Source organism: Rattus rattus, chromosome 11 (assembly GCF_011064425.1).
Source record: "Rattus rattus isolate New Zealand chromosome 11, Rrattus_CSIRO_v1, whole genome shotgun sequence".
In the NCBI taxonomy this organism is placed as follows: domain Eukaryota; kingdom Metazoa; phylum Chordata; class Mammalia; order Rodentia; family Muridae; genus Rattus; species Rattus rattus.
The window spans coordinates 75,446,396-75,463,473 of record NC_046164.1 but is presented as its reverse complement, the minus strand read 5'-3'; the positions used below and the strand labels follow the sequence as shown (position 1 = coordinate 75,463,473).

The 17,078-nt window shown below is 51.9% G+C and overlaps 1 protein-coding gene across 1 annotated transcript; it reads left to right on the top strand.

Moving 5' to 3' along the window:
- Positions 1 to 1,691: 1,691 nt before the first annotated feature.
- Positions 1,692 to 16,932, top strand: Myo1g (myosin IG). The gene is made up of 22 exons (XM_032916823.1): positions 1,692 to 1,887; positions 3,381 to 3,589; positions 3,738 to 3,831; positions 4,579 to 4,744; positions 4,968 to 5,021; positions 5,415 to 5,525; positions 5,744 to 5,860; positions 6,317 to 6,541; positions 6,629 to 6,774; positions 7,572 to 7,686; positions 7,851 to 8,021; positions 8,241 to 8,311; positions 10,858 to 10,932; positions 11,102 to 11,234; positions 11,739 to 11,905; positions 12,290 to 12,497; positions 12,990 to 13,213; positions 13,725 to 13,869; positions 15,156 to 15,260; positions 15,474 to 15,587; positions 16,421 to 16,575; positions 16,650 to 16,932. The coding sequence occupies exons 1-22, from the start codon at positions 1,793 to 1,795 to the stop codon at positions 16,804 to 16,806; spliced, it is 3,057 nt and encodes a 1,018-aa protein (XP_032772714.1). The 5' UTR covers positions 1,692 to 1,792; the 3' UTR covers positions 16,807 to 16,932.
- The last annotated feature ends 146 nt before the right edge of the window (positions 16,933 to 17,078 follow it).

Below are 17,078 nucleotides of genomic sequence, written 5' to 3'. Positions count from 1 at the left end.
ATCTACAAACCCAACAATGGGCTGAGAACTGTGAGAGCTAAGATGAGGGCCCAGAGCTCCAAGAGATAATGGTCTTATCTCAGAGGCTGGATGAAAGAGCGTATGCAAGAGGGTCCTACCAAAGGGTGGCCCACTAGAGGGCTGCATGGTGCACTCCTCCCCTCCCTTGTAACTGTGGTGAGAAATTGCAGGGTGCTGAGTGGCTGCCCCCACATCTGCTGGGTCAGGCAGGAAGTCTATGGTTTAAACTCCATTGTGGCCACGCCTGGCTAATGTTGAGCTCTGGGGCAGCAAACATGTGGCTGGGTAACCACCAGGGGTCAAGAAATATCTGTTGGGCTGGAGAGATGGCTCAGAAGTTAAGAGCACTGGCTGCTCCTCCAGAGGTCTACAGTTTACAGCTGTCCAGCCCTCTGCAGACACCCGACATGCATGTGGCGCACTTACACAGGCGGACAAAGCACTCATACGCAAAATAGATGTTTCAAATTAGAAAAGAACTCTCCCTTTTGCTGGGCCTGGTACAATTCCTAGCTACTTTGGGGGAGCTGAGGCAGGAGGCCAGCTTGGACTACAGAGATAGAGGAAAGAAGAACGAGAGGAAGAGGCAAGGGGCAAGGGGGTCTCTGTGAGCAAGCAGATTAGGTGCAGCCAAGGTTGGAAACCAACCCGAAAAATCTTGTGGCAAGTAGGAGCTTCTGTTGTTTTGAAACAGTCTTGCTATATCAGGCTTTCAACTCATGTAGACTATGTGGGCCTTGAATTTATGACAACCCTCCTGCCTTTGCCTCAGCCCTCCACCTCCACCTCCTTTTTTTTTTTTTTTTTTTTTTTTCGAGCTGGGGACCGAACCAGGGCCTTGCACTTGCCAGGCAAGCGCCTACCACTGAGCTAAACCCCAACCCCTCCCCTTTTTTAAGAGACAGAGTTTCTCTGTGTAGCGCAGGCTATCCTGTAGATCACTCTGTAAACCAGGCTGGGATCAGCCTGTCTTTGCCTCCTGAGTGCTAGGATTAAAGGCATGAGCCACCACACCCTGTTATCCTCCAAATTCTCCTGATACAAGGTATCATATAGTCCAGACTAGTCTCAAACTTGCAATAAGGTACAACTGTGAACTTCTGCTCCTTCTCCAAATGATGGGACTGCAGGCATGCACTACCATGTCCAGAGTTGTTTGTTTTTGTTAGTTAGTTAGTTAGTTAGTTAGTTAGTTAGTTAGTTAGTTAGTTAGTTTTTTTTGAGATAGGATTTCTCAGTGTAACCAGCCTTGGCTATCCTGGACTAGTTTTGCTGGCCATGAACTCACAGAGATCCCCTTGCCTCTGCCTCTCAAGTGCTAGGATTAAAGGCTTGTGGCACCATGCTTGGCATCCATGCCCAGTTTTTAATAGGGCTCTGAGGATTGAACCCAGGGCTCTGGAACGTTGGGCAAACATTCTACCAACTGAGTTACATTCCCAGCCTGCCCATAATCTTTGGAGTGCTTGGGAGTACAAGTACGTACCCCCATGCCTTGCTTGGAAAGAGCTTGGAGGAGGCCAATAAAGATCCCATCAGAACAGACCGTTAGGCACAGGCTTTGCGGGCCAGGGAGCAGGAAACAGTGCCTGAAGCACCCAGGCAAGGGAGTAGCAAGTGGGCAGGGCCAAACTCCCCCGGCAGAACCCACTTCCTACTTTACTACAGTTCTGCAGGAGTTAGGCAGGGCTGGGCCTCCCCTTTCTGTCTTCCCCTTCACCTCTGTACAGAAAGCTCTGGCGTCCTGGTCTGGAGGCTTCCAGTGGGCAGAATGGAGGATGAAGAAGGTCCTGAGTATGGGAAACCAGACTTTGTGCTTTTGGACCAACTAACAATGGAGGAGTTTATGAAGAACCTACAGCTCAGGTAGTCGTGACATGGGGGTGGAGGGTGCTGGGTTTCTTCCTTCCTTTCCTCCCTTCTCATCATCCACGCTGACCTGAGAGAAGCACGGAAGGTACCCTGGTCCCATTGTCAGGAATGGGGACAGGGCTACACATACCTAGACAGCACAGGCTGAAATGATAGCATCTGCAGGAGATAATGGCCACTCCGAAAGTAACCAGCTGTCAGAAGTGGAGCTGCCCACTCGCTCTCACCACACCCTGGTTAACAAGCCCAGAGCATGATAACCTCTGAGAAAGATGGGCAAAGGCATGGGGACCAGGAGCTTTACCGCATTTCCTCTCTGTACCTGCTGATGCTTCTCTGGGTCTCATGTGGGACCTGACTTGAGTTTCCTTAAGGAACTCCAGAATGAAGTGGGCTCCACCCCAGAATCCCAACAATCGAGTTGTTCCTGGGAGGGGTCCCAGGCTCACTGAAAAAGGCAAGGAGGGGTCCAGGAGCTAGAAGCAGGGCATGACAAATGGCCTTTTGTGCGGCTGGACTTCATGCCCACCTCCGAGGGAGGTCTGTGTGTGCTGGGAAGCTCTTTAGAGAGCAACTGAGGACCAGGACTCTCACCAGGCACAGAGGTGGAGCCCCGAGGCTGACACATGGACAGCACTATCCAGGAAATGAGTTCCTTGCTTTGTTAATCTACCTCATTCTCATGAAAAGCAGGCTCACAAGCATGCTCTCCCTGCTTTGTGTGCTCAGCCGAGGAGGACAGTGGCTGCACGTCACACAACTTGTAGTCCCTAGGAGTAACTTGTCAGAAGGGGCAGAGAAAGAGGAACCCTGAAGAGGCCTGCCTGGGGTTGGGCGGGCCCTACACACCCAGGACTGTTGGGGCCCCAAGGAGCAGGCAGGCCAGGACCCCTCCTAGAGCACGAAATCCAAGAGAGGTACAGCCCTGGGCTCCTGTTCGTAACTTGGTTTGTGAACGGAAGGGTGGAGGAGTCTGAGATGGGATGGAGAGGGGTGGTGGCCATGGCTGGGGGGGTGTGAAGACCAGCAAATCACCACCCTATGATTTGGGTGGGGCAGGGTGAGTCCCCTTCCGGATCTGGTCCCGCCTAGACTCTGAGACAGGAAACAACCCAGGCCCCCCTTCTCTGGAAGAGTGCCCTTTTCTCAGTCTCAGCCCAACTGCCCTGCAGGGGTCACCTGGGACCAGCCCTGATTCTTGTGAAAGACCCAGGACTCTTTCACAAGTCAGTTACCTTTGTGGAATGGATCCTCCTGGTTCCAGAGACCTGAGCATCCTGGCAGGGAGCAGTGTGGACCACACCCTTTGCACTGTGCTGAGCACTAGTCTGGGTAGTGCTTACTCAGGATGGCACCAAGGGGTCTTAAGCCAATGAGGCCCCTTTTCTCTTCTCTTTCTGGAAGGGAGTGAGGACTGCTTGAGGCCTGCCATGTGGGCCTCTCATGGATGTGACTATAGAGGCCTTGTTCTGTTCTGCCATACCCAGGTTTGAGAAGGGCCGTATCTATACCTACATTGGCGAGGTGCTGGTATCTGTGAACCCCTACCAGGAACTGCCATTGTATGGGCCAGAGGCCATTGCCAAGTACCAGGGCCGTGAGCTCTATGAGCGACCACCTCATCTTTACGCCGTGGCCAATGCTGCTTACAAGGCAATGAAGCGCAGATCCAGGGACACCTGCATTGTCATCTCAGGTACCTGTCCCAGTGAACCGGCCCGAGACACCCCTCATTAGTAAATGTGGGTGATGGCGCTTCCATGTCTGTGGGTTGGACTGGGACAGGGATCTGGGTCAGCGGTACCTAACCCAGTTGGTTCCATCATTTCCCATCTTCTCGGCAGGGGAGAGTGGAGCAGGGAAGACAGAAGCCAGCAAGCACATCATGCAGTACATTGCTGCTGTCACCAACCCAAGCCAGAGGGCTGAGGTAGAGAGGTGAGCACTGAGGGGTCCCAGCTAGGTTGAAGCTTCTTTGCTAGGGGAAGAAGGGCCCTGGGCCAGGAAGAAAAAAAGAAGGTAAAGGGCAGCTTAAGTCACTCTCTGTTGGGAAGGCGCCAGGCTGCTCCCTGAGTTCTAAGGCCACACCAAGGACCTTTCAGATATAGGAGGTGAGATCCAGCCAAGGTATGTGCCCTGCCAATTGGGGAAGGGGGGGTATCAACAGGTAGTTGTCAAAAGTGTCTCAAAGCAAGGCAGGGAACATCTGGGGGAGCCCGCAGAAGTCTGGAGAAATTGGCAACCTAGTGAGAGGGTCAGGCAGGAAATTCCAGCTGCCTGACCCAGGAGATAGGCTGGTCTGTCCAGTCCTCTATTCCCCATACAGACCCTGCAGAAGTCTTAGCCTGTCTCTTCTGTAGTGATGTGGTAGGGGCTTGCAGGACGGTTGTAGGGATGTCAGTCCACCAGCACGTAATCATCACTACTATCTGTAGCAAAAGATCTATTGCAAAACAGATGAGTCACGGGGAATGGCCACAAGAAACAGCACATAGCATTTGCTGAGCACCTGTTCTGGGCTCAGAGCTATGTAGACAATGCATGTGACACCAGCAAGCTGGATCCTCCCAGGTCTCAGCGCCAGGGAAACTCTGAACAAGGTGGACCACTCAGTCCCTTGGAGTCAGCTCAGCTTCCTGGCCCATCCCAGGATGCTTTGTTTTTAGACAGTGCCTCTGTCCACAGGGTGAAGGACGTTCTTCTCAAGTCCACCTGCGTGCTGGAAGCCTTTGGCAATGCCCGCACCAACCGCAACCACAACTCCAGCCGCTTTGGCAAGTACATGGACATCAACTTCGACTTCAAGGGGGATCCTGTTGGAGGACACATCCACAGCTACCTGCTGGAGAAGGTGGGGAGCTTGGCTGCGGACGCCCTTCCCCTCCATGAGAGGCCTGGGGATTGGGAACACAGTGACTTGATGTCGCATGGTAGGAAAACAAGAGTTCTTTGTGGCTCTTCCCTGGGCTTCAGCGTTCCTGTGTCCCAGGCTGCTTTCTGCCTGGTAACACGTGATGGGGCCCCTGGTACAGATATCCTCCCAGTCTGGAATCCAACTATCCCTCTTGCCTCAGTCTAGGGTTCTCAAGCAGCATGTGGGGGAGAGGAACTTCCATGCCTTCTACCAGGTAAGCCTCTCTGAGTGGAGAGGGGACGAGAGTTAGCAAACAGGAGAAGCAGGGAGGGGCAGTAGGCTGGACCTGTCCTCCATCCCTTCCTCACTACCCCCAGTTTCCCCTCTCTATCCCACACTAACCTGCCCCCAACCACTGACTTCATTCCCCTAACCCCTATCCCAAACATAATACCTTACCCCAGACACCAAAGGGGTGGGAGATCCTTGAGACCAGAGATGTCCTCTACATAGGACAACCCAGAGAACATGAGAGTGCCCTGGGACACAGTCAGCTTTGACCACAGGTTCTGTGTCTGAGTCATCCTGTTTCTGTCGGGGGATGGGATTGGTAGAGGAGGGTCCTTGGAACTTGGTGTCCTAACTAAAGAACTTGTGTGCCCTTCAGTTGCTTCGGGGCAGCGAGGACCAAGAGCTGCAAGAGCTGCATCTGGAGAGAAATCCCGCTGTGTATAATTTCACGCGCCAGGGAGCTGGGCTCAACATGGGTGTGCACAATGTGAGGGCAAGGGGTACAGGTCTCAGCCAGACTCAGGGACTGGACAGTGATTGGCTCGGGCCAGATACAGGATGAACAAGTACCAGGGGTGGAAGGACAGGGATTCGTGGAGGAGAAGGGATGGGGTGAGCAGGTACCAGAGATGGAGACCCGAGATCTGTGAAGGGCAGGTTTCCTGGGTCCACGTTAGCCTGGGTGGTAAACGCCTTCTCCCCTAGGCCTTGGGTAGTGATGAGAAGAGCCACCAAGGAGTGATGGAGGCCATGAAGATCATCGGCTTCAGTCCCGAGGAGGTAGAATCCATCCATCGCATCCTAGCCGCCATATTGCACCTGGTGAGCTTGGCCTGGAAGACCTGGGAGGGCGAACTCCCTGCCTGGGAACCTCCAGAGGGGAGGGGTTGGACTCACTGGTGATATAGCAGTTGAGCTGCCTCCCTCCTCTGCCGAGACTAAGTTGGCGATGCCCAGGAAGGGTCTGGGAGAGCTTGTGCTCCTTAACAGCTGAGCCTTGAAAGTCAAGCCTCTGGCATTGTGGCCTCAGTATTCCTCAGTATTCCTCAGCTATTCCTCAGTAACTTTCAGCTTCAGTTCTCTTTGAGAGGCCCCAGTTGAAGGCTTTAGAACTCCGCCATGTCTGCGGTCCACCGTGATTAGTAGACCGTCTGAGTGGAAGCTGTGATTCCCGTACCCACACCTTCTGCCTTCCTTCCTTCCTTCTCTCCATCCAAAGGAGAGCTAGGCTCTCTGGACACATGGAGCCTAGCCTGTTCATGGTCCCTTCATCACCAGGGAAACATCGAGTTTGTGGAGACAGAGGAAAACGGACCACAGAAAGGAGGCCTGGAAGTGGCTGATGAGGCCCTGGTAGGATATGTGGCCAAGCTGACAGCCACCCCCAGCGACCTCGTTCTGCGAACCCTGCTGGCTCGAACAGTGGCTTCAGGGGGCCGAGAAGTCATTGAGAAGAGCCACACTGTGGCTGAGGCCAGCTATGCCCGGGACGCCTGTGCAAAGGTATTCTCAGAGGAGTTGGAGGGAGAAGCCAGGCTAGTAAGACAGAAATATTGGGCTGGTAGCACAAAACACCGTGCTCTGCTCCAGGCAATGTACCAGCGACTGTTTGAGTGGGTTGTGAACAAGATCAACAGCATCATGGAACCCCGGGACCGGGACCCTCGGCGTGACGGCAAGGACACTGTCATTGGGGTGCTGGACATCTACGGCTTTGAAGTATTCCCTGTCAACAGGTAGGCAAACCAGTCAACCCCTTCTGTACCTTTGACCCTGTAACCACCATGGCTACCAGAAACTTTGGTTGGTCTAGAAGAAAGAAGTGTTTAGCTTTTCCTGCTGGTCCTTGAGTATTCTTTTTTTTTTTTTTTTAAATTGTTCATTTATTATATATAAGTACACCGTAGCTGTCTTCAGACACACCAGAAGAGGGCATCAGATCTCTTTACAGATGGTTGTAAGCCACCATGTGGTTGCTGGGAATTGAACTCAGGACCTCTGGAAGAGCAGTCGGGGCTCTTAACCACTGAGCCATCTCTCCAGCCCCAGTCCTTGAGTATTCTAAGTTTGCCTTATCTGTGTCCTCAGCCAGTTAGGGAACTTGATGGCAAGCAAAATTTGGGGGCTCACTCACCTCCCCTCTCATTTTTTTGTTTGCTTGGTTTTTTGTTTGTTTTTGTTTTTTGTTTTTTTTTTTTTTTTGTTTTTTTTGTTTTTTTTTTTTTTTTTTTTTGTTTTTTGAGACAGGATTCTCCATGTAACAGAGTCCTGGCTGTCCTGGACTTGCTTTGTAGACCAGGCTGATCTTGAACTCACAGAGATCCGTCTGCCTCTGCCTCCAGAGTGCTGGGATTAAAGACATGTGCCACCACACCGCTTCTCTGGATGGTGGCTCCCAAGTCCATTCTAGGGCAGGGGTGGTAGGGCAGAGAGTTCAGAACCCACAGTGCAGAGGACAGGAGAAAGGCAGTTGCCCATCACTACCTCCCTCCCAAAGAGTGAAAACCTCTCTAAGGCCCGCCCTACCCCCCAGCTTTGAGCAGTTCTGTATCAACTACTGCAATGAGAAGCTCCAGCAGCTCTTTATCCAGCTGATTCTGAAGCAAGAGCAGGAGGAGTATGAGCGAGAGGGCATCACCTGGCAGAGCGTGAGCATCTGGGCTGGGGGAGAGGGGAGTTGGCGGCAGTCAGGGAGGGGGCCTTAGGAGCCTTGTGTGGCCTGAGGGTGCTAAGCCAGCATCGTGCAGGGGGACATGACTGGCTGGTGTTGGAAGGTTCTCTAGAGCCTCCCTTCTGGCGGTCTCCACTTCAGATCGAGTACTTCAACAACGCCACCATTGTGGAACTTGTAGAGCAGCCCCGCCGAGGCATCCTGGCTGTGCTAGATGAAGCCTGCAGCACGGCAGGCCCCATCACTGACCGGATCTTCCTGCAGACCCTGGACACACACCACCGCCACCACCCACACTATTCCAGCCGCCAGGTGTTCTAGCTGTCCCCCATGTTAGGGCAGCACAGAGGGCGGGTGGGACACATGGAGGAGTTCCGATGCTCAGGCCTCATGGGGTTCTTGGCCAACTTAGCCTGATAGCACTAAAGTCACAGTCACCTCTGTCCGGCAAAGGTGACCGTGGGATTGTCCCTTTGTGTAAACTACAAGGTTACTCCCATTGTCTGTGTCTTACCCTGTTCTGTTCCATAGCTTTGCCCTACGGACAAGACCATGGAGTTTGGCCGAGACTTCCAGATCAAACACTATGCAGGGGATGTCACGTAAGTCCCACCCGAAGTCCCAGGAAGCATAGATACAGGACAAAATTTTATGTTTCGCCCCACCTGTATGCATCTAGAAGTTCTTTTAAAATACTCAGGTCAGGGGCTGGAGAGATGACTCAGAGGTTAAGAGCACTAACTGCTCTTCCAGAGGTCCTGAGTTCAAATCCCAGCAACCACATGGTGGCTCACAACCATCTGTGATGGGATCCGATGTCCTATTCTGGTGTGTCTGAAGACAGCGACAGTGTACTCCTCATATACATACATAACTCTTAAAAAAATACGCAGGTCGGGGTTGGGGATTTGGCTCAGAAGTAGAGCGCTTGCCTAGCAAGCGCAAGGCCCTGGGTTCGGTCCCCAGCTCTGAAAAAAAAGAATAGGAAAAAAAAAAAAAATACGCAGGTCAAACCGGGCATGGTGGCATACACCTTAATCCCAGCACTTGGAAGGCAAAAGTAGGCAGATGTCTGTAAGTTCAAGGCCATCCTGCTTTACATAATGACTTCCAGGACAGCCAGGGCTACATAATGAGAGACTCTGTTAACAAGAACAACAGAAAAACTAATAACAAAATATCCACTCCTGAGCCCTGCTCTATCCCTGCTATTTAAAGACTTTCAAGTTGAAAAGTGAATCCCAGAAAGCCAGAATCCTGCATTTCCTTCCCCCCTTTTTCTTCTCTTTCTTCTTTTTCCTTCCTTCTTCCCTTCCCTTCCCCTTCCTTACTTCCTTTATTTCTTCTTTCTTTTTTGGCTCTGAAGATCAAACTTGGCGCGCTGTATGCATGGTAGGCAAGCGCTGTACTGGCGAGCTGCCTCCAGCCCTTATATCTATCTACCTACGTTGTGACTACAGAGCCCAGTCTGACCCAGAGCCTGCGGTTCTCCCGCCCCAGCCTTCCAGTTGGGATTATGGATGTGTACCAACATGTCCTGGTTAAGATCCTGCATTGATTAGTCCTCAGGTGAGGGCTCACCGCAGTCCCCAGACACCTGTCCTCTTTTGCTTTCTATTGCTATGATAAAGACGATGACCAAAAGCAACTTCGGGAGCAAAAGGTTTATTTCAGTCGCATAACGCATTTGCAGCTCATCACGGAGGGCAATAGGGGCAGGACTGAAGCACAGGCCATGGAGAAATTATGCTTGATGCTTGCTTACCTTGGCTCCCTCAGCCTGCTTTCTTCGGAACCAAGGACCACCTTCCCAGGGATGGTTCTGCTCACAGAGGTCTGTGCTCTAGAGAACTTGGGTTTAATTCCCAGAACCTACACTGTCTGTAACTCTAGTCCTAGGGGATCTGATGCCTTCTTCTGGTCTCTATGGTCCCATAGACATGCATAGACACACCCATACCCATGAAATAAAAATAAACAGATGAATCTTTTAGAGATTATAAAACAGAAAACGTCCCACAGACTCGCCTACAATCTAATGGAGGCATTTTCTTAATTGAGGTTCCCAATTCTCAGACAACTTGTTTCAAGTTGTCAGAAACTACCCAGCACACCGCCTCTGAGCATCGAAGCCTAGATTTTCTTTCTGGAGTTGTCATGACAACTGATAATTTACCCCTCGTTCCTCTCTAAAGTGGATTTGAGGCAACTCGGAGAAATACAGTGTTTGATGTAAGCTTCCCAAGGAGAGAAAATAGACAATCATATACCTGTTCCCAGTAATCCATGCCTTTGGTCTTCACTAGTGCTACAAACAGAACCAATCAATATTTATCAATAAACTTTCTAGTAGTCCAAGAACCAAATAATCATTCTGGGGCTCCTATGTCTATGTCACAAGGTTGAAGTTCATCATAACTGTAATTGCTGGTATTTGTAGAAACTCAGTAGACTTGGTTCACGACTTTTTTTTTTTTTTTTTTTTTTTTTTTTTTTGTTCTTTTTTTGAAGCTGGGGACCGAACCCAGGGCCTTGTGCTTCCTAGGCAAGCGCTCTTTAAATCCCCAAACTTTTTAAATTAATTTATTTATTTTATGTATGTGAGTACACTGTCAGACACCCCAGAAGAGGGCATTGAATCCCATTACAGATGGTTGTGAGTCACCACGTGGTTGCTGGGAATTGAACTCAGGACCTCTGGAAGAGCAGTCAATGCTCTTAACCACTGAGCCTTCTCTCCAGCCCCTTGGTTCAAGTTTTTTTTTTTTTTTTTTTTTTTTTTTTTTTTTTTTTCAGAGGGGACCGTGCCCAGGGCCTTGTGTTTGCTAGGCAAGCGTTCTACCGCTGAGCTAAATCCCCAACCCCAGATTCAAGTCTTTAATGTACATGGAGGAGCACAGAAATTGCATGGCTCTTCCAAAGTCACCCAATGCACATGTGGAAAATGTAGGACTTGGTGCTGGTATGCTTGGCTTCAGACCTGGGGCCTTAGCCTCTGAGTCCTTTTCCAGGACGGAAAACTTAATCTGAGGAGAACAAGTGTAGGTAACAAGGAGAATGCAGATGTGAGAGACACAAGGTGACAGAAGGTGGGGACCTTCTTGGAAGCCTGTTCCTTAATCTACTCTCCTACCCTGGTATTGGTCAGGTACTCTGTGGAAGGCTTCATTGACAAGAATAGAGACTCTCTCTTCCAGGACTTCAAACGGCTGCTGTACAATAGGTGAGCATGGCTTGCTGGACCAGGATTAGGAATCTGCAGGGACTCTGGGGTTTAATCCCTACTTAACTCACAGACAGCCTGAAGTTCAAGACTAGAACTATGTAGCCATATTGGGTCAGGTGGGCTTTACCCTGCCAGGGTATCTGGGTAAAGCAGCATATGTCTTCAGCATGGATCCCACCTTGCGAGCCATGTGGCCAGACGGGCAACAGGACATCACAGAAGTGACCAAGCGCCCCCTGACAGCCGGCACACTCTTTAAGAATTCCATGATTGCTCTGGTGGAGAACTTGGCCTCCAAGGTATGATCTTTCAAACCCTTCTCCGTGCCCCGGGCACACATCATGGAGGGGCATTCTTGTTCTCTCTGCTTGAACCCTGTCTGCCCCACTGGAGACAGAGCGATGGCAGGCTTTGAAACCAGATACCCCTAGCTCATTGCCTTGTGGGTAAGCTGGGAGTTACACAGGCAGGAGATTGACACTAAGCTTTCTTGAGGAGCTTTGGGCCAAAAGTCCAAGAAGCAATTGGTGGGGAGGGTATGGAAGGGTGTGTTAACCACAGAGCATCCAGAAATGGCAACCTCTCTGGGAAGATGGGATAAAGTGGGGGTGGAGGGGCTCCTATCTCCTTCCTGGACAGACCCAGCTCTGAGCTCTGGTTAGGTTCCAGGCCTCTGGGACCCTTGTTCTGCTGTGATTTCGCTTGTCCCAACTCTGCTATCCCAGACACTGAGCCCTGGTTCCTTGAGTCAGGACCCACAGAAATGGCTAGCTTAGGCCCCCAAGCATCCTCTGTTCCTATAGGAGCCCTTCTATGTCCGCTGCATCAAACCCAACGAAGACAAGGTGCCTGGACGACTCGATGAAGCCCACTGTCGTCACCAGGTCGAGTACCTGGGATTACTGGAGAATGTGAGGGTCCGAAGGGCTGGCTTTGCTTCCCGGCAGCCCTACCCTCGATTCCTGCTCAGGTACAAGCTCCCACACCCGTTACAATGGGAGCCATGGCTTCTGTGTGGAATTTAGGGGGTAGGAACAGAGAGACTCTAAATAACGTCTTGCATCATAACGCAGGTTAGAGCTAGTGCACGTCCAGCCCCAAGGCACCAAAATGTCTGTGAGAAAATCTGGGGAAGACGTGTACATGTGCAAGGTTAAATGTGAGGGCACAAGCAGCAGGCATAGGGAGAAACGTGGCGAGGGTGTGCCCACCATGCCATAGCTGTCCCAGAAGCATACTGGCATGATTTTAGCTCCAAGAATCCCTAGTACCTCTACATTCTTCCCAGGGCTGGTCAGGGAGGGGGACTCGTGTATCCTGCCTGATGCCAAGTACCCACCATCGTGTCTTGTAGGTACAAGATGACCTGTGAGTACACGTGGCCCAACCACCTGCTGGGCTCTGACAGGGAGGCGGTGAGCGCCCTTCTGGAGCAGCATGGGCTACAAGGGGATGTGGCCTTTGGTCACAGCAAGCTGTTCATCCGATCCCCAAGGACGCTGGTCACTCTGGAGCAGAGCCGAGCTCACCTGATTCCTATCATTGTGTTACTGCTGCAGAAGGTGCGAGGAGAGGGTGGGGACAGGTGTCCACACTGATCATGCAGAATATGCCTCTCCTCTCCCACTCCTGATGGTGTTCCTGATATTTTGAAGTCACGTGTGGGTCCCTGGCTATTTGCTTTGTAGGATGTTCCTGATGGTCACATTCTGGGGAAGTCCCTCTGTCTCCAGGAGCCATAGAGAAAATCTCTATTCCCTCTCTCCTCTCTCCCACACAAGCTTTCTTCCCAGGGCGTCTACAAGTGCCAGCCTGGGATAGATGAGCTCCTCTTTTCTGAGAGACTACAGACTATTGAGCAGTTTGTCTGTCCTTCAGGGCCATATGCCTACCCAAGAACAAGCCTCTGGACAGAATTGGCTCTAAAGAGCAGAAGGCATGATAGCCAGCCTTCCGGGAGACAAGACTCAGGAAAGATCAAGGGCCAACCTAGAATCAGGAGGCTAGCGCCTTGCTGGTGATGACCCCGTGTCTATTCCCTGTGTTCCATCTAGGCTTGGCGGGGCACCCTGGCCAGGTGGCGCTGCAGGCGACTGAGGGCCATCTACACCATCATGGCCTGGTTCCGGAGGCACAAAGTACGCGCTCACCTGATTGAACTACAGCGACGGTTCCAGGCTGCACGGCAGCCCCCACTCTATGGCCGTGACCTTGTGTGGCCAACACCACCCGCTGTGCTGCAGCCGTTCCAGGATACTTGCCACATTCTCTTCAGCAGGTACCATGCTCAGTCCGCCATATGGTTTCCCATCCAGCCAATGTCCTTTGAATGCTTGAGCCTGACTGGGAGACACATCACTGAATCCCCACTCTTAATCAGCAGGGAGATAGGACTGAGTGACATTAACTGGCCGTTCATGTGCCATGACTGTCCCGGCACTGAGCTGGGCCAGTGTCAAAGTCTTCACAAGGGAAGCTAGCTAGTCGAAACTGGGAAATGAGGACTCCATGCTGGTGTGGACCTTGAAGTCTGAGTTGAAGTTCTCCAGAAAGAGAACACAAAGCAAGTGTCGGATCAGGAGGTGTTTGATGGCTATGGGTTTAGAGGCTGTCTCCTAGGTACAAACACTGGGTACAAAGAGTCAAGGCAAAGAGCCAAGGTCAGAGAGGTAGGCAGGGATTGGGACTCAACGGGCAGTCAACATCGGCTTCAGAAATGACCCTTTGGGGGAAAGGGCTGGTGAAGGGATCAACGAGACAGGCACCTTCTGATCCCTGTCCTCTTCAAGGTGGCGGGCACGGCAGTTAGTGAAGAACATCCCTCCTTCAGACATGACCCAGATCAAGGCCAAGGTGGCTGCTATGGGGGCCTTGCAAGGATTGAGGCAGGACTGGGGCTGCCAGAGGGCCTGGGCCCGAGACTACCTGTCCTCCGTGAGTATTACTCAGGTCCAGGGCAATGGGGGTGCTGAGACTTGGCACTGCCGTGGGTCTTACCAGCTATTCTGTCCATCCCAGGGTTGCCTGGCCTGTGGTGGAACCCTCTTCTTGGTTCTGTCCTAAGAGTTCATGCTTCGGGTTTTGGGCTTTTTTTTTTTTTTAACCATATCGATTCCTGGAGTCTGCAGAGCAGTCCCTGACCCCTGAGAGTCCTGTGTTCTCAGGTATAGCTGCCCCTCATATTCTCTTATATTTCTGGTTGTGAGCCTACCCTTCAATGGCTGAGCCATCTCTCCAGCCCAGCTCCTCATATTCTCAATTACAGTGCCCCATCAGGCACAAGCACATACATATGTATGCATACACACAGATACACACACACACACACACACACATACACCAATATTTCAATACGTCTGCTGCCTTGCTCCCTTCGCTCTCAACTGGCTGCTGTAAGTTTGTCATCTCTCGTAGCTTGCCTTCTGTTGCTGTGATAAATACTATATCCAAAAACATCTCAGAGAGAGAAGTTTCATTTCAGTTTACAGATTACAGAGCATCATCCAGGGAAGCAAAAATAGGAAACCAGGGCAGGGTCTGAAGCAGAAACCATAGAAGAATACCGCTTACTGGTTCACTCTCTCTGGCCTACTCAGATATCATTTTCAGCACCCCAGGCCCTCCTGCCTAGGGATAACACCGCCCACAGTGGACATGGTTCTCCTAAATCAGTTAGCAACCAAGAAAATGCCACATAGGACATGGCTACAGTCCAATCTGGAGAGGACAATTCCTTCATTGACTTTCCCTCTTCCCGGGTGTGTCAAGTTGACAACTGATGCTAACTATGACACACACCATCCTGGGTCTCTATGTGGCTGGGTGAGACATGCAAGGCACTCTCGCCTTCTGAAGGCTTTCTCTAGAAGTACATATATGGGCCAGGCCAGCCAGGCTAGTACACAGGAAAAGGAGATGGCTGGACTGTCAAAACAGTTCTGTGCCCTTTACTCTCAGAGGAGCCATATGGGGGTTGGGGATTTAGCTCAGTGGTAGAGCGCTTGCCTAGCAAGTTCAAGGCCCTAGGTTCGGTCCCCAGCTCCGGAAAAAAAAAAAAAAAAAAAAGAGAAGCCATGTGCCCAGCTGCTTATTTATGTACAGGGCCTCGATTGGGGTTCCCCACGGTGAAGGACAGTGGTGGTGTTTGGCCGAGAGTTTCTGTCAATCAAGCATGACCCCAGGCCCCTCCCACACATCCTTCTTCCATGCTCTGTCCTCAGGACACTGACAACCCCACAGCTTCCCATCTGTTCGCTGAGCAGCTAAAGGCACTTCGCGAGAAGGATGGCTTCGGAACCGTGCTCTTCTCCAGCCACGTGCGCAAGGTCGGTACTTGGCCTGGAGGTCATGGGGGACAAAGACTGGAGGGACTCAGCAGGGAGACCTGAGACAGCTTCTGCCCAGGTCTGGTTGCTTCTGATACTCTAGAAACCGCCATCCTTGGTCAGCCCGCGAGGAAAAAACACAGAGAGGGAGGATTAGATGGGCCTGGAGAAGGATGGGGAGTACCAGCCTGGGCTCAGGCGGCTTTTCCGCAGGTGAATCGCTTCCGCAAGCGCCGGGACCGGGCCCTTCTGCTCACGGACCGGCATCTCTACAAGCTGGAACCTGGACGACAGTACCGGGTGATGCGGGCTGTGCCTCTGGATGCGGTGAGCACTGTGGACATACTATATCCCCTGTGGCGTGTCTATGACGGCCCTGGGAGCTCTCCCCTCCTCTTCATGGTTTGCTAGGGATTGATAGACCAGGTTATCCTTAGCCAAAGGATGGCAGTCAGCACCCCTCTGAAAACCCTACAGTGTCTTTCTCTTTCAAGTACCTCGACCCCTCCCCACCCCCACCCTCCACCCCCACCTCCATACCTTCATGTTCCAGCCAAGCCAAATGGTCCCTTTCTCTGCCTTTGTTATTTTTTTAGAGGGCCTCTTGCCTCTATAAATCTGAGCCCTTATCATAGCTTTCAGCCACCTCCTGTGGGATCCTGTCCCCTCCTTTACCTGGCTCTATGGTTATTTGGTCCCCTTTGCATGGGCAGTTTTGTTCCCAATATTTTTTTCTCACAGGATGAGGAGTAGCCGGGGGCGGGGATCAGGCCGTGTTATGTCTGGGTCTCCCACCCTTGGTGACTTCATTGCTGTGAGAGTCAAAGGACCACAGTTATCACCCTATGTGTTACAGTAGCTACATGCCAGTATGGCAATAAAAATGTCCCCAGAGCATAATAAACCAAGCGTCAGCCCCAGCAGCACACTCCAACAAGAATCTAAACTTTTCTCTCATGACGTACACTCCTGTTGCATGGTGTCAGGCCAATCTTCCCCTCAGTCAGCGGGGCTCAGAGAGGCAAGGACGGCAGGTGGGTGGCTGGACACCGGAGCGGACCCTCTGCCAAGGGCAGTGCTGCCCAGGGGGTGCTCAGGAAAGTCTTCCAGGAAGGAAGTGGTTGGCTTGATGTGACCCTGACCCCGAGCTGTCGTCTCAGGTGACAGGGCTGAGTGTGACCAGTGGAAGAGATCAGCTGGTGGTGCTACATGCCCAAGGCCATGATGATCTTGTAGTGTGTCTACACCGTTCCCAGCCACCACGAGACAATCGGATTGGGGAGCTGGTGGGCATGCTGGTTTCACACTGCCAGGGGTAAGTCTGGGGTCATTTGGGGACGTGGGCAGACAGAGCTCTACCACTCTGACCCTCTGATCTTCCTGTTGCAGGGAGGGACGAACCCTGGAGATCCGTGTCTCTGACTGTATCCCACTGAGCCAGCGTGGTGCCCGGCGCCTCATTTCCGTAGAGCCCAGGCCAGAGCAGACTGAGCCGGATTTCCAATGCAGCCGCAGTACCTTTACCCTCCTCTGGCCAAGCCACTGAGCAAGCTCAAGCCAGCCTAGCCTGGTCTTCACACAGTTCTAGACACCTGGTCTTGACCGTACTAAAGGCCAGGATTTGTCCACCTTTACATAGAACGCCACAAAATAAAGATGCTATATTTGTACCAGTGTGGCTGTCATTGCCTTGGCCAATGTTACCTTACCCAGCATTCCCTGATGATACACTGTGAGACCACGTAAAGTAAAAGAGGAGGCCTGAGGACCCAGTCTGAAGTGGGTGACAAGATCTCAGATCTCAGGACCCCAACCCAG

What these genes read in the sequence shown, in the direction of transcription:
- Myo1g (XM_032916823.1), top strand. Translation starts at nt 1,793, where the DNA reads ATGGAGGATGAAGAAGGTCCTGAGTATGGGAAACCAGACTTTGTGCTT. An exon ending in CAGAGGGCTGAGGTAGAGAG is followed by an intron (nt 3,832 to 4,578) that starts GTGAGCACTGAG and finishes CTCTGTCCACAG; the next exon opens with GGTGAAGGACGTTCTTCTCA. An exon ending in TCTCCAGCCACGTGCGCAAG is followed by an intron (nt 15,261 to 15,473) that starts GTCGGTACTTGG and finishes GCTTTTCCGCAG; the next exon opens with GTGAATCGCTTCCGCAAGCG.